Source organism: Salminus brasiliensis, chromosome 19 (assembly GCF_030463535.1).
Source record: "Salminus brasiliensis chromosome 19, fSalBra1.hap2, whole genome shotgun sequence".
Lineage (NCBI taxonomy): Eukaryota > Metazoa > Chordata > Actinopteri > Characiformes > Bryconidae > Salminus > Salminus brasiliensis.
The window spans coordinates 34814330-34837008 of record NC_132896.1 but is presented as its reverse complement, the minus strand read 5'-3'; the positions used below and the strand labels follow the sequence as shown (position 1 = coordinate 34837008).

Sequence of the window (22679 nt, the reverse complement as noted above, 5' to 3'; positions counted from 1 at the left end):
CCTCAGGTTTAGTAGGACTTTCGTAACCATAAATACTCAGCTTTGCGTCCTGGAGCCACATGAACTCAGCATTGTTTCAGCGAGGCAAGATTTTCACAACAGATAAGTGATGGTAGAAACCAGTTATCATGTATTGTTCTGTACAGAGCAGTGGTCTCACATTTACACCACTGACAGCACACACACATGACAAATGACCACGCTCTTGCAAAAACAGTCTGCACTACACTGCAGTCAGCACGGACTGATTGGGCCAGACTTCAGCTAAACAATCACAATTGACTGTGTTTTTAACTACGCAGTAGATCCCCAACTCTGGAAGTTCAGAAGCTTCAGCAGACTTCAGCACCAACCCTAATAATCCATCTCACCTGCTCCACCTCGTTACTTAGAAGGGCTTGATTAGAGGACGTTTGACTAGGAGGTGAACCCTGCAGGACGGTAGATCCCAAGGTGGAGGGTAGAAGACCACAGCTGAATGGTCTCTCTACATACGATATGGACAAAAGTATTGGGACACCTGCTTATTCGTTGTTTGTTGAAGTAACTGTCTCTACTGTCCAGGGAAGAAGGCTTTCTACTAGATTTTGGAGGTGCATTGCTGTGAGGATTTGGCTGTTTGCATTCAGCGACAAGAACATCAGTGAGGTGTGGACGTTGAATAACCACCCCCTACCTCTTCACCGTCTCCCAACCCAAAAATACTGGATGAAGCTCCACTGTCATTCCAGAGAATGGCATAAGGCAGCATGGAGCCAATAGGTTTATGATGTTGATCTGCTCCAGAGAGTCCTATTCTATTGGCAGTACTTCTTCTCTACACGGACTAGACAAGTTGTGTGTGTGTGCATTTGCACATCTGTGTCAGCAATGGGTACAATTTAAAGTAGTTGAATGCATTCATTAGAAGGGGTGTCCAAATACATTTGGACATATAGTGTATATTTGTATGTACTTTGACCCAGACTAACACACACACATGAGGCTGTCAGTGAGGTGCTGCCAGCATGGCTGGTGGGAGTCCTGCTATATGATCTGCTGTGCGGATGTTGTGGTACGCTCTAATAGAGTGTGTTAACGGACGAGTGTTGCTGTGTGTGCAGGAGTGAGGGTGCAGCCCCAGCCGTGTTGGGTTTCTATGCATGTGGTGACACACTCACACTCACACACACACACACACACTCCACTGTGTCCTGCACCTGCTCCGACAATGCTCAGGGACAGACGGGCTGGCCTGTAAAGCTTTATTTGGAGAGTGTGTTTGAGCTGAGTAATGGTTTGAAGCTGGATACGAGACAGACGCTCCTGTAGGTTCCTCACCAGTTCCCAGCAGGTGTTCTCCTTCCATGAAGACGCCAGAAGATGCAGAAGCAGAAGCAAAGGGATGAGCCCACCTGACTGAAAGAGTCCCACAGAGGTTCTGATCCAAAGGTTTAGGCTTAAATTCTTCACATTCATATTTAATATAGTGCATAAAATATGGATGTGTCCAATTTTTTGTGGACAACTACAGTGCATTCAACCACTCTGAGTTGCACCCGTTGCTGACACAAATGTGCAAATGCACACACACACACACACAGCATTGATTCTCTGGAATGATGGTGGTGGAGCTCCATCCAGTACTTCTGGGATGAGTTGGGGAGTTGGGGTTGATGAGGTGGGGTGTGGTGACCATCATCCTACATCCTGACCTCACTAAAGCTCTTGTTGCTGAATGCAATCAAATCCTCACAGCAATGCTCCTCCAAAATCTAGTAGAAAGTCTTCTTCACTGGACAGTAGAGACAGTTACTCCAACAAAAGCCTTTGATTTCAGAGGAAACAATGAATGAGCAGGTGTCCCAAGACTTTTGTCCATATAGTGTATATTGGTATAATCAGGAGAAGCAGATCAGAATTAGCCACTTATATATGTGTGTGTGTGTGTGTGTGTGTGTGTGTGTGTCTGTGTGTGTGTGTGTGTGTGTGCCAAAAGGATCAGAATGTGATATTTGACCTGTTGCAGAGAGGTCAAAGCCTAACAGGCCGGGGTCATGGGGTTCATGCCGCCCTGTCAATCACACTGCCATTGATTTTAGCCTTGACTGAAGCCTCAGGGGTCTGTGGAGCGCTGGTGGTCCGGAGAGATCTAGGGTTGGAAACAGCCCTCAGGATGGTCCTGTGCTGAGCAGATTTATAAGCAGGAACAGACACTTCCAGGAATGCTTAGGATATTTGGCTGCCAAAAGTTTTTGGACAGAAATGATTGATAGATATTTTGAGCGATTATACAGTTTATATAAATTCTAGTGTGATATTACTGTTTAAATATGACACATAATATTAATATTTTATATTAAATATTAAACATCTGAGCAGTCATTACCATGGAAACGTAAATGAGGATGATCTCTCTCACACATTCTCTGTCCTCTCTCTCCCCCACTCTCTCTCTCTCTCTCTCTCTCTCTCTCTCTCTCTCTCTCTTTTCTATCACTTTCTCTCTCCTCTGTTTTTATTGGTTCTTGTTCTCTCTCCACCTTTATCATGCATTCACTTTTCTCTCTCTCTCTCTCTCTCTCTCTCTCTCTCTCTCTCTCTCTCTCTCTCACATTTTCCTTTCTCTCTCAGTTCTTGCTTGCACTCTCTCTTCCCTCTCACTCCCCATTTTCTTTGTTTCTCTCTCTCTTTCTCTCTCTCTCTTTCTCTCTCTCTCTCTCTCTCTGTCTCTCTCTCTCTCTCTCTCTCTCTCTCTCTCTCTCTCTCTCTCTCTCTCTGTACTGTAAGTCTGGAGGTAATAAATAAGCTGTGGAATTTACAGCACCTGTAGCGAGCGGCTCAGAGCCGTAACCAGCAGCAGATGTGGGAGAGACTTAAAAGAGAGAGTGAGAGAGAGTGAGACGGGTGAGCACGGGGGCGAAACGGTAAACGAGGGGTTCTGGTTTCACCGGCCCGCTGCAGTCACCCCCAAACATAAAGGAGGGGGGGGGGGGGCTGGGGGTTGGAGCAGATCCCTGAGAAACAGAGACATTAGTGAGACATTAGCGCAGTGGGCCGGTGACGGACACCGTCGCGGTTCTGCACGCTCTGCAGCCAAACACCAGGGGAAATGTAAACGGGTCGGGTCGTGTGTTCTCGGGCCAAGAACCCGACCAGAGCCACGGAGACCTGAAACACACACTACACACACTGCTCATGAAGTCAAGGGGATCAGCCGAGAGCTTGTACACCTTCACTGCAGTAACAGCCTCCGCTCTACTGGAAAGGCTTTACACTAGGTGCTGGAACATTGCTGTGAGGAGGATTTGATTGCAGTCAGGTTCTGATACTCTAACTCATTCCAAAAGTACTGGATGGAGCTCCTCCACCATCATTCCAGAGAACACAGCTCCTCCACTGCTCCACAGCTCAATGCTGGGGGGCTTTATACCCCTCTAGCCCACGCCTGGCATTAGGCATGGTGACCTTAGGTAACCTCATGAGCATCAGTGATTCTCTATGGACATTATAGCTGCATGCAGTGGAAGAACTGTGTTCTCTGGAATGATGGTGGTGCTCCTTTCAGTACTTGTAAATAGGATGAGTTGGGGAGTTGGGGATGATGATGAGGTAGGGTGGTGATCATCATCCAACATCCTGACCTCACTAACACTCTTTTCACAGAATGCAATCAAATCCTCACAGCAATGCTCCTCCAAAATCTAGTAGAAAGTCTGGACAGTAGCTGGACAACAGAAGCAGGAGAAACTCTTTTAATACCCTTGATTTTAATGGAAACAGTGAAAGAGCAGGTGTCCCAAAACTTCTGTCACATACTTTAGTCCAGGTTAATAGAAAACAGTACATCATACCATGTCAGAAAGCACATAAGCAAGTTCATTAGAGATTTTTGGAGAGTGTCAGATGATCTGCAGACATGCAGATAGCACCATGATAATTTATGTACATAGGTTTCTATTACTTGTTAGCTAAATTAGCATAATAGCTTAGGTGTCTAACTAAGGAGCAGCGAAGTTCAGACACTGACCGTGTCTTGCTGATTGACTGCGGTTGGAGTAGGGAGGCAGTAAACTGCGTAAATTAGATTTTGAGGCTTTGAAGCCTGATTTTAGTGTAATGGAGAAGAGCAAGAAAGATGAAGCACTTTTTAGATGTCGGGAGACTCGCTGCAGCAGAAACCGTAAAACTAAAAGGCTCTGAGCTTTATTTCTCTTTGATGGAAGCTTACACACTCTTTTTGGTTGTCAAAAACGTCATGCATTGGCGGATGGGGATTCCTGGCAAGCCAGTACAGTACTTCCTCTGCCAACGGGTCTGGCCTTGTGACTTAAGCACTGCCTCGGTTTGTGAAACTCTGCATATTTACGATGTCTGATATCACAGCAGGGTTTGCAAAGTCACTGCGGCTTGAGAGGGGATGCACTGAATTTACTAAATTCAAATGTGTGCATTAATTTTACATAAATATGATATATTACACACATTTTATCCTTCAGTTGACTTTCTTCTGGCGAGAACAGCGTTGATGTAATACAGCTGTATGCAAAGGTTTTGGCAGCCCTTATCAAATGACGTCTGATTTTGATGTTTGGTGTAAATACACACACAAGATTCTGTATGGAGAACAGACTTCTGAACTCTATAACAGCTGAAACTGTACTATAGTGAAAGTATGGTACTGTATCTCAATCTAACTCAATTAAAGAGCTGAAACTGTACTATAGTGAAAGTATGGTACTGTATCCCAATCTAACTCAATTAAAGAGCTGAAACTGTACTATAGTGAAAGTATGATACTGTATCTCAATCTAACTCAATTAAAGAGCTGAAACTGTACTATAGTGAAAGTATGGTACTGTATCCCAATCTAACTCAATTAAAGAGCTGAAACTGTACTATAGTGAAAGTATGGTACTGTATCCCAATCTAACTCAATTAAAGAGCTGAAACTGTACTATAGTGAAAGTATGGTACTGTATCCCAATCTAACTCAATTAAAGAGCTGAAACTGTACTATAGTGAAAGTATGATACTGTATCTCAATCTAACTCAATTAAAGAGCTGAAACTGTACTATAGTGAAAGTATGGTACTGTATCCCAATCTAACTCAATTAAAGAGCTGAAACTGTACTATAGTGAAAGTATGGTACTGTATCCCAATCTAACTCAATTAAAGAGCTGAAACTGTACTATAGTGAAAGTATGGTACTGTATCTCAATCTAACTCAATTAAAGAGCTGAAACTGTACTATAGTGAAAGTATGGTACTGTATCTCAATCTAACTCAATTAAAGAGCTGAAACTGTACTATAGTGAAAGTATGGTACTGTATCTCAATCTAACTCAATTGAAGAGCAGAAACTGTACTATAGTGAAAGTATGGTACTGTATCCCAATCTAACTCAATTAAAGAGCTGAAACTGTACTATAGTGAAAGTATGGTACTGTATCCCAATCTAACTCAATTAAAGAGCTGAAACTGTACTATAGTGAAAGTATGGTACTGTATCCCAATCTAACTCAATTAAAGAGCTGAAACTGTACTATAGTGAAAGTATGGTACTGTATCTCAATCTAACTCAATTGAAGAGCAGAAACTGTACTATAGTGACTGTAGTAGTATAGTACTATATGTGTATACAGTCCTAAGTATTTTCCACTCCTGCATATTGGAGTTAAGTAAATCCAGCTCATCATTTTCCTCTTTTCTTTCCTGAAGGATGTTTAAGTATTTTTGTGTGTGCATGTCTGGCCATGCTCACACACACACACACACACACACACACGTATATGTATGCTTACACACACACACACGTGAGTGCCTTCTTTGTTCTCGGCCGCTCGTGGGTTAATATTTAAACGGTACGCTCGGTCGGAGGTCCAGCCTGTGAAGGGGGGCACAATGGTAGCACTGTGAGGCTCTGTTTATTCATCCTCAGCTTAATCAGAGGGAGAGAGAGAGAAAGAGAGGGAGAGGAAGAAGTGGGTCAAGGAAAAGTCATGTTTGAGGTAATGCATTTGGGGGGCCGGCCTGTGATCACTATATGACATTATTTAACCCGCTGAGATGAGGTCATCTCACAGCACGGATACACACAGAGCCCTCTCACACAATCCACCCGCCTGGGAAACACTCTCACAACCTGCTGCATGGTGTTTGGGTGGAGGTGTGGACGCTTAAAGCGGCATTGTGGCCTCAGACAAGCTTTTAATATGTTAATTGTGGTGTAATGCAGAATTCTGGTCTCTCACTACAATACCCAGCATGCACTACGCTCCATCCTACAGCCAATGAGAAATTCCTGTGGCGCTTACACAAAAATCCTGAATGCTCAATTTACAATGACCGGCCTATGGACTAATTAATATAACCAATACACTATTTGACAAAAGTATTGGGACACCTGCTCATTCATTGTTGCTTCTGAAATCTTCAGGGTATTAAAGAGCTCATCCTGCTTTTGTTGGAGTAGCTGTCTCTACTGTCCAGGCAAGAAGGCTTTCGACTAAATTTTGGAGGAGCATTGCTGTGAGGATTTGATTGCATTCAGCGACAAAAGCATTAGTGAGGTCAGGATGTTGGATAATTACCACCCCCTCATTTCAAAAGTACTGGATGGAGCTCCACCACCATCATTCCAGAGAACACAGTTCTTCCACTGCTCCACAGCTCAGTGCTGGGGGGCTTTATACCCCTCACACTCTCGTTTAGCCCATGTTTATGTGCTCCAGAGGGTCATATTCTATTGGCCCCATATACATATATATATATATATATATATATATATATATATATATATATAATCTGGAGGTATGCCTATATTGAGGCATGCAGCACTTTGGACCTGCTAATGAAGCTAACCCTGCTAACAGCATGGCTAGTCACCAGCAAAAAAACGCATAAGTGCTGTCCAGAACCCTGGTATGCTGGTCAACCAGTGTTACACCAGCCTAAACCAGCTTAGACCAGCATGGAGTTCTTATTGGACCAAGCCCATTCACCTCAGCAGAGTAAGCTTAGCTCCAAACTCCAGACAACACTGGGGACACACAGGCGTCTGTCGTGGTTAGGTTGTTGTGGCTGAGGGCTTAAGTAGGCCTAAATTGTAGGCCTGTGGCAGTGTGTGTGTGTGTGTGTGTGTGTGTGTGTGAGAGAGAGAGAGAGAGAGAGAGAGAGAGAGAGTAGAAGGGAGTAAAATTTGTAAAATCATGCAGCTACATTAATAAACATTAATACATGAACATTTACTCATTTACCAAAATTAATAAACATCTTTAATAACCGATATTAATAAATTAATAATAAATTATTAATCTTCCTCTTTCTCACTCTTACTTCCTCTTCCTTTTCTCTCTTTTTTCTCACTTTCTCCTCTCACGCTTCCTCTCTCGCTCTTCCTCTCTCGCGCTTCCTCTCTCGCTCTTCCTCTCTCGCTCTTCCTCTCTCGCTCTTCCTCTCTCGCGCTTCCTCTCTCACGCTTCCTCTCTCACGCTTCCTCTCTCGCTCTTCCTCTCTCACGCTTCCTCTCTCGCTCTTCCTCTCTCGCTCTTTTTTCCTCTCACGCTTCCTCTCTCGCTCTTCCTTTCTCGCTCTTCCTCTCTCGCGCTTCCTCTCTCCCTCTTCCTCTCTCGCGCTTCCTCTCTCGCTCTTCCTCTCTCGCTCTTCCTCTCTCACGCTTCCTCTCTCACGCTCCCTCTCTCCCTCTTCCTCTCTCACGCTCCCTCTCTCCCTCTTCCTCTCTCACGCTTCCTCTCTCGCTCTTCCTCTCTCGCGCTTCCTCTCTCGCTCTTCCTCTCTCACGCTCCCTCTCTCGCTCTTCCTCTCTCACGCTTCCTCTCTCGCTCTTCCTCTCTCGCTCTTCCTCTCTCACGCTTCCTCTCTCGCTCTTCCTTTCTCGCTCTTCCTCTCTCGCGCTTCCTCTCTCCCTCTTCCTCTCTCGCGCTTCCTCTCTCGCTCTTCCTCTCTCGCTCTTCCTCTCTCACGCTTCCTCTCTCACGCTCCCTCTCTCGCTCTTCCTCTCTCACGCTTCCTCTCTCGCTCTTCCTCTCTCGCTCTTCCTCTCTCACGCTTCCTCTCTCGCTCTTCCTCTCTCGCTCTTCCTCTCTCACGCTTCCTCTCTCGCTCTTCCTCTCTCGCTCTTTTTTCCTCTCACGCTTCCTCTCTCGCTCTTCCTCTCTCGCTCTTCCTCTCTCACGCTTCCTCTCTCGCTCTTCCTCTCTCGCTCTTCCTCTCTCGCTCTTTTTTCCTCTCACGCTTCCTCTCTCGCTCTTCCTTTCTCGCTCTTCCTCTCTCGTGCTTCCTCTCTCGCTCTTGCTTTCTCCTGGCTTTCCCATCCCCCCCCCTGAATGAATGTAAAACCATATTTTTCCTCCCCCTCCTTCTCCCTTTCCTCTCCTGTCTGCCCTTAATTAGCCGTGGATATACAGGAATTCCACTCACCGTTCACTTGATTTTTCCCAGGGAATTATATCGGGGAATGTTTCCCCAGAAGAGAGAGAGTATGTGAGTGAGTGAGTGTGTGTGTGTGTGTGTGTGTGTGTATAATTGACTGTGTGTGTGTGAAGGGTTTGTACACGTCTTCATCAGAACCATGTGTAGAACGCTCTGCACCGAGTTTTAGGCACATTAATCTTCAGGCACTCCGTCACCAACTGTGTTTGGGTTCTAGTTCAGTCGAGTTAAGCGGCGGCTGTGATGAGGCGGAGATTTTTGAGCAGGTTTAAGTCAGACGGGTTCCTAGAACCTGCAACTTTTAGGACACGCTGGTTCTATGTATTACTGAGTACATGTTCTTTGTTCCTTTTCTTATACATAAAGAACCATTTAACCAGAGAAAGAGACCTCGAGTCATTGTTGTCATGTTCTATGTGGATGGCAATATGCGCATATTTGCGCATATGGAAGAAACTAATGATCGGTTTGGGTTACTTTTCATGTGAAATATGATATTTGGCAATATATAAAATTTAAAAATGATATATATTGAGATACAGTTTAGGCCTTATATCAACATATACAGACATATATGTGAAGCCCTAATATATATATATATATATATATATATATATATATATATATATATATATATATATACATATGCAGCCTCCAAACATGGTGGAGGTTGTTTCACACCATATATATTGACAGCAGCTGATGGTTTGGTACTGTAGATGTGATGGTGGGTCAGGAGTGTACTGTAGATGTGATGGTGGGTCAGTCAGGAGTGTACTGTAGATGTGATGCTGAGTCAGGAGTGTACTGTAGATGTGATGGTGGGTCAGGAGTGTACTGTAGATGTGATGGTGGGTCAGAAGCGTACTGTAGATGTGATGGTGGGTCAGGAGTGTACTGTAGATGTGATGGTGGGTCAGAAGCGTACTGTAGATGTGATGGTGGGTCAGGAGTGTACTGTAGATGTGATGGTGGGTCAGTAGGAGTGTACTGTAGATGTGATGATGGGTCAGGAGTGTACTGTAGATGTGATGGTGGGTCAGAAGCGTACTGTAGATGTGATGGTGGGTCAGGAGCGTACTGTAGATGTGATGGTGGGTCAGGAGTGTACTGTAGATGTGATGGTGGGTCAGGAGTGTACTGTAGATGTGATGGTGGGTCAGGAATGTACTGTAGATGTGATGGTGGGTCAGGAGTGTACTGTAGATGTGATGGGGGGTCAGGAGCATTCTGTAGATGTGATGGTGGGTCAGTCAGGAGTGTACTGTAGATGTGATGGTGGGTCATGAGTGTGCTGTAGATGTGATGGTGGGTCAGGAGTGTACTGTAGATGTGATGGTGGGTCGGGAGTGTACTGTAGATGTGATGGGGGGTCAGGAGCATTCTGTAGATGTGATGGTGGGTCAGTCAGGAGTGTACTGTAGATGTGATGGTGGGTCAGGAGTGAACTGTAGATGTGATGGTGGGTCAGGAGTGTACTGTAGATGTGATGGTGGGTCGGGAGTGTACTGTAGATGTGATGGGGGGTCAGGAGCATTCTGTAGATGTGATGGTGGGTCAGTCAGGAGTGTACTGTAGATGTGATGGTGGGTCAGGAGTGAACTGTAGATGTGATGGTGGGTCAGGAGTGAACTGTAGATGTGACGGTGGAATAAATGGACAGTGTTTGACACATCAGCCTCTTTTCACTGGACATAAGTATTTGGACGCAGATATTCTGTTGTGTTTAGGTGAGAAAGTGGGTCTGCTTCAAACTTGAACTCGTATGCTCGCATTTACCAGACTGTTTAGTGACTGTTACAGCACCCCCATCAGTTTGGTACATGGGGTAAACTGTGTATTTTAGCACAAATCTGAAGGTTGCTTGAAAAGAGCAATTAATAATCTCACTTAAATACTCTTAAAATGATAAGACACAGAAATGTGTGAGGGGTGTGAGGTCCCCAGGGCCGGGGCCGCACACAAAAGAGCACAGAGCAGCTCTGAGCATTCAGCAATGCTCAAAAGCCTCAGAGCCACAGGCCTGAATCGGTGGCAGCTTGCAGGAAACGTGAAACCTTCAGTGAATGAGGCTCCGTGAGGTGGGGGTGGGTGGGGGGCGTGGGGGTTGAAGAACAAGCTGTCAGTCAGCGGCCGAGACGCTGCTGGAACACGCAGGAGAGAAGATGAAACGAAGCGCCGTGTCATTTCCAACTTCTCTCCTGAAAGGACATCAAAGCTGAGGCTGGCAGCCACGGCAACCCCCCTGATCTGTTTATATAACTGGATACATAAAGTGTTTTGTCTTGTGCAGCAGGCAGATCTTCGGCGCAACTTTACACCCGCCCGCCCGCGGCCGCTCGTGTTTGGATAGGTTTCGCGCGAGGAGCGATCTCGCCTCACCTCAGAAGGCCTGACGAGGAGCTGCCGGGGCCCTCGCCGTGTTACTGAGTGCGTTAAAGGAGTCCAGCCTCTTTTTTTTAACCTACCCTCTATCTGCTGTATCTGTAGCGTACGGTCCATTACCACAGACAGTTGCTTCATCACGGTTCCCTGAGCAGAACATTCATTGACTTGAAACTCGCTTACTATGGAAGGCAAGGGGCAGATGCTTCACTGCTTCACTGCTTCGCTGCTTCACACCTGCCCACTGGCCTGGTTAGGAAATGATTGTCTGTGGAAATCAACCATGAGCTAGATGCTGCAGATTAAACCCACCTGAATCAGCAGTACAGACACGTCTAACATTTATTAGCTGCTCAAATGCAGTAAAATGAATAAACACTCTTCTGCGGTTCAACAAATAAATAAAATAAAATTTAATTAAATACATTTTTACAACTAGCAGTGAAATGCTTTGAGGACTGTCCAGTTACACAAAACAATAAGATATAAAATATATAGCATATCGAGTTTATAAAATATAAAGATCAAAGCAATAAAAATAACAATATAAAGATCATCTAATTACCTGTCCAGACTGTCTAGACTATTATTTAAGCAATTTTCTTAGTGAACCTTTGGTGCCCATGACCCAGTTGCCAGTTCACAGGTGGTTCCTGATGTTTGGAGATGTTTTAGAGATGTCGCCACTTTAAGCTGCTCCCATTGCTGACAAACAGCTTGTCTAGTCCCTGTAGAGAAGAAGTACAGCCAATAGAATAGGACTCTCTGGAGCAGATCATCATCGTGAACCTATTGGCATCATGCTGCCTAATAATGCCAGGCGTGGGCTAGAGGGGTATAAAGCCCCCCAGCATTGAGGAGCTGTGGAGCAGTGGAAGAACTGTGTTCTCTGGAATGATGGTGGTGGAGCTCCATCCAGTACTTTTGGGATTATGAGGTGGGGTGTTGATGACCCAACAGTCTGACCCCATGAATGCTCTTGTCGCTGAGTGATCAACATGAACCTATTGGCACCATGCCTAATGTCAGCAATTTTTAGCTGATAATAATAACAATAATAATCATTTTAATAAGTGCCTCAATTCTGGTCTAATTCACTACCTCTATGGCTCAGGGGTCACGGGTTCGAATCCTGAACCATGCCACTTATGTTATATTTCCCTGTTATAAAAGTATAAATAAAGTTAAATACAAATATAAAGTTTGTTTCCTGTGGAAGATTTATTTACTAATTTGGACTTTATAACATTATCAAAAATGTCAATTATACAGGGGTGCCCAAACTTTTCCACACAACTGTACTGTAGTCGCAGCATTGTATTATATATATATATATATATATGTATGTATGTATATATATATATGTGTGTCTGTGTGTGTGTGTGTGTGTGTGTGTGTGTGTGTGTGTGTGTAAAACTCCTGCCGCTCTCGATCCATCGCTCCTGATCTAATGATCACTTTCTCCTTTCCACCCAATCCGAGCTCAGATTCCTCTCTCTGGTTTTTCTGGACTTCTGAAGGCTTCAGTTTCTTTTGCCCGAGGCTGACCGTAAGAGCCGGGGCTGATGGGTAAATCATTACTCCTGCTGTTGCTCTTGGCATTGCCATGGACTCCCGGGTCCCACATGAATCACCCTCTCTCTCTCCGGCAGAACGAGCGGACTCTCCATCCGCCCTCAGATGAAGCGAGCGGTGACTGCGTGTTCTGGCTCTGAGAGGTGTTAGAGGATCTCATGCAGGGCCGAGGTGTTTTCCTGGTCTACCAGTGGCCTTATGATCTACTCTTCTCCTTTAAGAACATTAAATATTAAATACATGATCAGTGTCCTTACAATTAAATGGAAATAATAAGTAACATTAAATAATGCGTTTCTTTATGATCTGACATAAAAACGATGTGTCCAGCCTTGTTCCACTAATGTCATCAGGACGAGAACCCTTCCTCAGAACTGCACTCTCACAAAAGAGGTTCTTCAAGGGTTCTTAAGTAAGCACAATGGTTGGAGATGTAGCCACTTTAAGCTGCACCCATTGCTGACACATATGTGCAAATGCACACACACACACAGAGCTTGTCTAGTCCCTGTAGAGAAGAAGTACTGCCAATAGAATAGGACTCTCTGGAGCAGATCAACATCATGACCCTATTGGCTCCATGCTGCCTAATGTCAGGCGTGGGCTAGAGGGGTATAAAGCCCCCCAGCATTGAGGAGCTGTGGAGCAGTGGAGGAGCTGTGTTCTCTGGAATGATGGTGCAGGAGCTCCATCCAGTACTTTTGGGATGAGTTGAGGAGTTGGGGATGATGAGGTGGGGTGGTGATCATCATCATGCAACATCCTGACCTCACTAACGCTCTTGTCACTGAGTGCAATCAAACTCTCACAACAATTCTCCTCCAAAATCTAGTAGAAAGTCTTCTTCTCTGGACAGTAGAGACAGTTACTCCAACAAAAGCAGGATCAGCTCCTTTTCATACCCTTGATTTTAGAAGAAACTTTGAATGAGCAGGTGTCCACATACTTTTGTCCATGCAGTGTAGCACCAAAAGGGTTCTAGTTATAGTTTTTAGTAGTACACATCAAAGAGCTTATCAGCTGGGAGTGAAGCTGGGAACAATTTGGGATTGAAGGCCTGTCAGTGTGGTTTATAGTAGTTACTGAATAAACCGTTTTAACCCCTTCAGACCCTGCGTCCTCATATGGGGACGTTACATTTCTGCTTCTCTTCTCCATGATACTTTATTTTTTTAAGCGTTGACCCTTTTGCCTCATATGAGTTAATAACTGATCAGTGGTCTGCAGTTTTAGGGGTTGAGCATGGTCTTTGGAGAAGCTGAGGTCCTCTCTGCTGGAGAGCGATGGTGTTTTTTGCTGGTTGGGTCCTTGAATGTCCTCGTTTTCAGGGCAGGACAGGCAGGAAGGGCAGATTTTATGGCATGTTATTGTAAGGTGAAGTGTTTTGTGTCTGCAGTCAGACGGATTAGAGTACCTGGTGGCAGTGTGAAGGTTTGGGTTTCCAACGGCTTTAATAGAGCTGTGTGTGTGTGTGTTAGGGTGGTGTGAAAGGTGAAGGGAAATCTGTCGGCGGGTCCCCTGGGTGGGCTCTGGGTGTGGGAAGTGTGTAAAAACCCTTTCAGCACTGCAGCATTCCAGCAGCTGTCTGTTCCCATCAGACACTTCCCTTACACCATCACACACTTCCTCTGCAGACACTCTCACCTACACACACACACACTCTCACACACCCATTCAGTACCAGGGATGCAGCTAGCAGTCAGGTTTGCACTAACCTCATTTTACCTTTAAGATCAGCCATAACATTAAAACCAGTAGTCAAAGGGGTGCCCAAACTTTTGCACATAACTGTACTGTAGTCGCCGCATTGTAATATATATATGTGTGTGTGTGTGTGTGTGTGTGTCAACAACACACACAAGTCAACAACACAATTTTTATTGGTAACAAATATATAAATTAAATACACTATATGGACAAAAGTTTTGGGACACCTGCTCAGTCATTGTTTCTTCTGAAATCAAGATATGAAAAGAGTTGATCCTGCTTGTTTATTTTTAAGTAACTGTCTCTACTGTCCAGAGAAGAAGAGAAGAAGGTGCATTGTTGTGAGAATTTGATTGCATTTAGCAATGAGAGCATTAGTGAGGTCAGGATGTTGGATGATGATTACCACTCCACCTCATCATCTCCAACTCCCCAGCTCATCCCATCCAAAAGTACTGGATGGAGCTCCTCCACCATCATTCCAGAGAACACAGTTCTTCCACTGCTCCACAGCTCCTCAATGCTGGGGGGCTTTATTATCCCCCTCTAGCCCACGCCTGGCAATAGGTTCATGTTTACCTGCTCGAGTCCTATTCTATTGACGGCACTTCATCTATTGTGTGCATTTGCACATCTGTGTTAGCAATGGGTGCAACTTAAAGTAGCCGAATGCATTCATTAGAAGAGGTGTCCACAAACATTTGTCCATATAGTGAACATGGGTTTTGGACTGAAACGTTTTGGCGCTCACGTTTCCTCCTCTGCCTCTCAGACCTGAGTGTTCTGCTGTCGTTAGAACCCTTTGCTTTAGGGAGGAACCGCTCTTAAGATCTTGTCAAAACATGAGAGAGTTCATAATCGTTTCTGAAGACTAAACAGAGCTCCAGGCCTGGGCTTGGCAGCGGCTTTCTCACCAGTAAAGGGGTTCAGCTCGGCTGGCCCCGGTAATGACTTGATCAATATTGACCTTCTATGCCGCTCATCTTTGCGAATGATTAGGACATCAGCGAGCGTTTCCTTTATAGCCGCAGTTCTGCTGTAAGCAGCCTTTTACAGCTACTGGTGATGAATCTGATCATTACTGTTAATAATAGGGCGAAGGTAACGTCTTTGAGGATTGCTGAGATGGGATGCGATGTGTGCTGTGTTAGCAGGCGGCGGGCTCAGCTCAGCTAATTCCAAGTTATTGATTATACAAAATTGTTTTCATATATCTTTTTTTTCAAATATCTAATTATCAGTATGTGAGCTGATCAATACCCAAAAAATAAGCTCTTCTGGTATGGGTCATTGCTCCCCCTGTAAATAAACCCAGCCGATATGTTCATGTGGGGCTCTCATGAATGGAACGTGGGCTAGGTGGGTTCTGAGTGGGTTTGGACGCTTCCAAAATATTCCCCATCATTGCAGCCCACCCTAATCTCACATGGGTCCCATCTAGGCCCCATCTAGGCACAACCCTGGCTCTAATCACTGACCCTGGTGGACATCCATATGTGGGTCCAACATGGAACACCATCCTTCCAGAAGTCTGAAAGTACCGCTTGAGTTCTAATAGCGCCCCCTTGTGGGGATTCCTGCTTCTGACATAAGCGAGTAAGTCAGTGTGAGTGACAGGCCAGGTCCATAGAGTGCTACAATATAATGCTAACATCCTCTATATCTCTCTCTCTCTCTCTCTCTGTAGGGGTTCAGGAGTCTCAGCATGAGAAGGTAGTGAGGGTGGGCGGTGAGGGAACGATACACAGCCCCGGTTTCCCACACACTTACCCCCGCGACACTGCGATCGTGTGGAGGCTGGTGACAGCCAGCGAAGGCGCCAGAATCCAGCTGACCTTTGACCCTCGTTTCGGCCTGGAGGACCCCGAGGACGGAGTCTGCAAGTAAGAAAGCACTCTTTCACTATTTGATACAATGCAGAAGTCAGCACTGCACACTTCAAAGTGATGACCTAGCCAAGAAAATGACATGCACCTGATGGATGACATGGATTCTGACGTAAATTTGCATAAACTGATGTTAGTCATTTTATTTTTTCCTTTTTTTATTAACAAAAAACACGATAAGTGGAAAATAGCAGAAATGGAAACGAGGCCATTGGAGGTGTATCTGTATATTTGTTGGGAGAACAGAAATTTCCAGTCAGAAAATCCAAACAAAATACCACACATTCTTCTTACTGTGTCCCAATCCAGACCCCCGCGGTTCCTGTAATAGGAGTTCTGAAAGCTCCTACAGATCAGAGAGAAGCATGCCTCAGCTCTCAGCCGTTGCTTTTATTCCTCAGAGTTTGGTTGCAAGATGTTTGATGATGCAATCAGCAGCTGAAGGGGAAAACAGCTTGTTCAGATCAGATTTACTCTCGTTTTTGTAGTTTTGCTGCATTTTCACAGCCAGTATATCCGTGCCACACTATATGTCCAAAAGTTTGTGGACACCCCTTCGAATGAATGCATTCAGCTACTTTAAGCTGCACCCATTGCTGAGACAGATGTGTAAATGCACACACATATCTAGTCCCTGTAGAGAAAAAGTGCTGCCAATAGAATAGGACTCTCTGGAGCAGATTAGTAAAGGGTGCACATATTTGTCACTGTACAGTGTGCACTGCACAGCGAAATGTGTCCTCCGAACACACACTCACACACACTAGTGAACTAGGGGCAGTGAGTACACACACACCCAGAGCAGTGGGCAGCCAACTCCAGCCGAGCCCGGGAATCAAACCTACAACCCTGTTATCGATGACCCGGCGCTCTAACCGCTGAGCCACCACTGCCCCCCTAGTATGAACCTGTTGGCACCATGCTGCCTAATAATGCTTGGTGTGGGCTAGTAGAGGGGTAAAAAGCCCCCCAGCATTGAGCTGTGGAGCACTGGAAGAACTGTGTTCTCTAAAATGATTGCTGGTGCTCCATCTAAAACTTTTGGAGTATTGGATGTGTTGGGGGTGATAAGGTGGGGTGGTGATCATTCTACATCTGCAATGGCCTCATGGGGGGGAAGCAGTGTTAAGACTGGTAACACCACTAACCTTTTACACACTGAGAGCCATTACTCAGCCCAGTACAGTGAGTATCAGAACACAGCAGAACCACAACAGACCACAAACACAGTTCATTATCATTATATATCATTATTAATTGTTATATCAGTGGCATTAATATATCAGTGTGTCTTAAAATGACAATAATATTGTTAATGATAATGTTAATAATATTGTTAATTATCTCAAATATTTCTCAGCCATTATATCATCCAAAAACATTAGAGATCATGACAGGCCTATCTGAAGCCCTCCAGTCCCCTCCTTTCTTATGAGATGTGGTGATGAACAAAAGATGTGCATGTGCAGTATGTGCATGCTGCTGCCATTGGTCCAGATTGAGAGTCGGGGGCGGGGTCGTTTGTGAGATTGACTGAGCGAGTGAGTGCTGATGAATATGGAGAAGCGCCGCCGCAAACCTATTATATTCCTTCAGTTATTTGTGTATATTTTCCCTGCGGCTGCTATGGTGATACAGTTAAAAGCCCTCACTGTCCTGCACAGGCTGAGCTGAGTCACCCGGGTCACTCTCGAGCCTGTGCTAGTCACACACACACACACACACACACACACACACACATACTGGCATGTTTTATACAGTGAAGCTGAAATCAGGGGTAAAAATACGGAGTTTGCTTTTTTAGAACGTTGCTGTGAGGATTTGATGGCATTCAGCTATAAGAGCATTATAATAATGGTTTATTAATTATATATCTTTATACATGTATAGAGAGATGTGAGTAAAAAATATGTCCAAAAGTCCCTTCTAATGAATGAATTCAGCTACAGCTTGTTAATATTCTAGGTCTCTCTGGAGCAGATAAACATAATGACCCTATTGACACCATGCTGTCTAATAATGCCAGGCGTGGGCTAGTAGAGGGGTATAAAGCCCCCCAGCATTGAGGAGCTGTGGAGCAGTGGAAGAACTGTGTTCTCTGGAATGATGGTGGTGGAGCTCCATCCAGTACTTTTGGATGGGATGAGTTGGGGAGTTGGGAATGATGAGGTGGGGTGGTGGTGATCATCATCCAACATCCTGACTTCACTAACACTGTTTTGTCACTTAATGCATCAAATCCTCACAGCAATGCTCCTCCAAAATCTAGTACTAAGCCTTCTTCTCTGGACAGTAGAGACAGTTACTCCAACAGAAGCAGGATTCATTCATTTTACATACCCTGATTTCAGAAGAAACAGTCAATGACAAGGTGTCCCAATACTTTTGTCCATACAGTGTATATTAGTAAGTACTGATATGTAAGTCGAAAGCCACTAACCTCAACGATATAAAATGTATGAAAAGACACACACACACACACACACACACACACACACACAGCAACCAGCTTATTGGCATTAAGACCTTTTCAATTACAGGCCAGCTCACTCTCTTCTCCTGCTGTTGTTCAGGCCGGGCGATCGATGGCAGCTGTGCATGCTGCTGCACTCGTCCCACCAACGGACACAAAAGCTAGGGTCCAGCGTCTGCCCACACCATCTAAACCTGCACCCTCTCCTTCCGTCACACGCCCAGGGTGGAGAGGGGGGGTTTGCAGGGATCCTATTGATCTGTAACAGCAGAAATATTCCAGATGACAGCTGCACTTCTTTTGGACCTAAGTAATGTCCTTCTGATATATGGACACACGAGGAGCACATGAATCCTGAACATCTCCCGCGGGGCGCCGGGTTCGGGACACGCCTGCTGAGATTGATGTGACACATTTCAGTGAAATCTGCAGGTTCTGGAATCACAAATCAATGCGAAGCCTTTTTTCTTCACACTCAGGTTCCCCGAAGTGCCAATAATAGATCACATGACGCGTCCGGGTGCATATCACTCAGAGAGCTGGAGCCTGGCCAGCTGTGGCCACAGCGCCTCCTACTGGCCTCCCATGCAAAACACAGTCAGTGTGGCTCAGGGAGCTGTGTTACTGAGAGAGGCTGGTGAAGCAGAGGTGCCGTGGGGGTTAACGCTAGGGGTGGGACGATACCCCGTTTTTTTAAGCGTGTTAAAATCCTGACCTGATACCGATCCGATCATTTTAGCATTAAAAGCTGCTCCACTTTAAACAGTCTCGTGTTTGTTTGGGTTTAGGGCCGGAAAACAGAACCCAGAATTCCCTGTGTGTGTGGGTTTAGTGCTGATAGACACTGGCAGGCAAAAGTTTGGGCTCTAGCTCCCTGTTAGGGATCAGAAAAACTAAAACTCTCTCTCCCCATTTCCTTTGTTCTCTCTCTCTCTCTCTCTCTCTCTTTCTCTGTTGAATTATTAATAGTGTTTTTTTAGGAAAACCCGAAAATGACACCAGGGTTTTCCCCCTAATTAACAACATGGAATAAAAAGAAACACACACACACACATACACACTCACACACACACACACGGCTGTGATGAGGCAGATACAGTCTTGTGTAAACACTGTCAGTAATTAAAGCCGGCAGAACGGTTCTGCCTCGGTTCTGCGGCCCAATCAGGAGAGAACACCTAGTAAACTCGCTGACAGCCGCTAGCAACACCAGAACGACAGAACCGAGGCTTCAGAGAGATCCCCCCTCACACACACTATACATGTACGGACGAGTGGGAGGGGTAACTGCCCATCCCAAAACTGTGGAGGAAAAACACACAGCAGGGAAAAGAGGCCCGAATCCCAACGTTTACACCACATATGATAAGGAGTTATCTGTGTGTCAGTCTGAACGGCAGAACACTCTGAATCCAATCCAACTGGAGCTTCCTCATTAATGCGTGATGAGGAGAAGGGAAAAGGACGGCAGTGGTGAGGGAGGTGTTCAGTGGCGGGATACTTGGGGGATCGTGAGCTAACAGATCTCTATATAAATATTTGGGGTCTCTATTCTCTGTTCAAACTAAATTAGAAGACCATATCCCGAATGTGGCCACAGGAGGGCGCTGCTGCAGCGGCAGAGGTAAATAAAACGCTTAAACGTGAAATACGCAAAAAAAAACAAAGAAGTGGGCGTGGCCAAATAACCTGCCCTTTTTACCGTGAGCTCAAACTATCAGTCACTGGAACTCGAGAGAACTGGAGAGCTTCTGTGATGCTGGCCGTGCTGATGAACCCGAAACGTCACGTGAAGCTCTGCTCTTTTTTACAGATGCAGGTCAGTTTAGGGGCGTGAAGATGTCTACAGATATTGTAAACAACCTAAAACATCAGATTCAGTCAGCAATGGGATTTGGGGCACTTTAGCGTTTTAGCGTCTTGTGTTTGATGCCCATGGATTGGATGGGACAGTCCAGCCTTGATCACAGAAATGTCTTCTGAAATGTCACAGCGCCACCTGCAGTACTGGAGCACGGCCAAAATGACTCTCGCTTGCAATCTCACACTGAAAGTACACCGAGGTCTTAGCGGTGACCTCATTACATTTAAAGGAGCTTTTCTCCATCTGCAATAAAACACAGCAATAATGCAGCCCCTCAGCAAGGTCAGGCAGGGCCTGCATAATGCCCTGTGATTAAAGGCAGCGTTTGAGCCGCTCACCCTCTCTCTCTCTTCTTGCTCTCTGAAGAGTGTGTTGAGGAGTGATGCGGCAGGGTGCTGCAGATGGCTCATCAATAATGCAACATTCTTTAATTACTACCTGGTTTGAATGTGTGCTCCCAAATCCCATCACACAGGAATCACAAGCTGCTAATTTTAGGAAGAAATCAGGGAAAACAGCGACGACACACAGTTTTTTGGAGGAATGAAATAAAAGAAAAACTAAAGAACTTTTTTTTACATTTACAGCAGAATTGTGCAGCAATTTGACTTTAAATAACAGCAACTTCATGACCTGAGTCATATTAGTGAAAAACACTATAGTATTAAAGCAGCAGTATGAGAGAATTGTCCTTTTCTGCTCCTGGGCTCCCCCTACAGTCGAGAAGTGTAATTTATGCTTTGAGTCTACACTAGGGACACGCTTTACACATTATGCATTTCTGGACAAGCTGAGAGATACAGAAGCATCACTGAAAGGTAGAGCAGTATGTGGATTGAGGGGGTTGAGTAATACTAGAGTATTTGACACTAATATGACTCTATGGGTTCTGCAGCGTTACACAGCAGTTCTGGAGAGCACCGTCCTGCTCGCTTCACCAGAGCTCCATAGTGCAGTTAGCAGAGCTCCGAGCCCGGAGTAGCACCGATAGAGACGCTGTTCTCCCTGATACAGTCAGTGGAGCTTCACCATGATCCTGAAGCTGCAGATTTAAGTAGAACTGATACAGTCAGTGGAGCTTCACCATGATCCTGAAGCTGCAGATTTAAGTAGAACTGATACAGTCAGTGGAGCTTCACCATGATCCTGAAGCTGCTGATTTAAGTAGAACTGATACAGTCAGTGGAGCTTCACCATGATCCTGAAGCTGCTGATTTAAGTAGAACTGATACAGTCAGTGGAGCTTCACCATGATCCTGAAGCTGCTGATTTAAGTAGAACTGATACAGTCAGTGGAGCTTCACCATGATCCTGAAGCTGCTGATTTAAGTAGAACTGATACAGTCAGTGGAGCTTCACCATGATCCTGAAGCTGCTGATTTAAGTAGAACTGATACAGTCAGTGGAGCTTCACCATGATCCTGAAGCTGCAGATTTAAGTAGAACTGATACAGTCAGTGGAGCTTCACCATGATCCTGAAGCTGCTGATTTAAGTAGAACTGATACAGTCAGTGGAGCTTCACCATGATCCTGAAGCTGCTGATTTAAGTAGAACTGATACAGTCAGTGGAGCTTCACCATGATCCTGAAGCTACTGATTTAAGTAGAACTGATACAGTCAGTGGAGCTTCACCATGATCCTGAAGCTGCTGATTTACATGTTACATATGGCTGCTTTAATTCTTAGAAATTAAAAATATGTATTTTGGGGGGGGATTAATAATCTTGTTTATGGTGAGACAGCTCAGACCAGATCGAGGCTAAGAGCTAAATCAGCTTTCCTGTGACTGTGTGTGTGTGTGTGTGTGTGTGTATTTAGCAACTCTGCAATTGTCTGTTTTTAGCGCAGTGTGTGATGCTGTGTTGCTTTTACCAAATGTGGACTGTGGATAAACACACTGCCCAGAAGGCCAAAAGCCCAAACACACGCTCGCACACACTGGGTTAGCATGCTCCATCCAGTCCAATGATTAGTAGCAGGCCTTGGCACCGGCCACTGAAGCCAGGCTTTATTGAGTGCTGCAGAACCAATGCAACCGTGCAGGCAAGAATAACACCGGCTTAGTGTGAGTGTGTGCTTGAGTGTGTGTGTGTGTGCTCGAGTGTGTGTGTGTGTGTGTGTGTGTGTGTGTTTCCTTCCCCTTTTTAAAATGGTTTGGCTGGTTTTGGCAGGCCGTGCTACATCAAAGCACTGTGGCAAGAAACCCCAAAAGAGTCACAGGAGGGATACAATTAGTGTGGGTGTGTGTCTATTTGTGTGTGTGTGTTTGTGTGTGTGTGTGTTTGTGTGTGTGTGTTTGTGTGTGTGTGTTCTGTGTAAAGTTATAGTTAACTGTAATTAAAACCCTGCAGC

General features: G+C 45.2%; 1 protein-coding gene across 1 annotated transcript in view; it reads left to right on the top strand.

Moving 5' to 3' along the window:
• Positions 1–22679, top strand: part of pdgfc (platelet derived growth factor c) — a 70372-nt gene that overhangs the window by 27173 nt on the left and 20520 nt on the right. The window contains exon 2 of the mRNA XM_072663893.1: positions 15790–15985. Coding sequence (XP_072519994.1) covers positions 15790–15985 — 196 coding nt within the window. The remainder of the gene's footprint in view (positions 1–15789; positions 15986–22679) is intronic.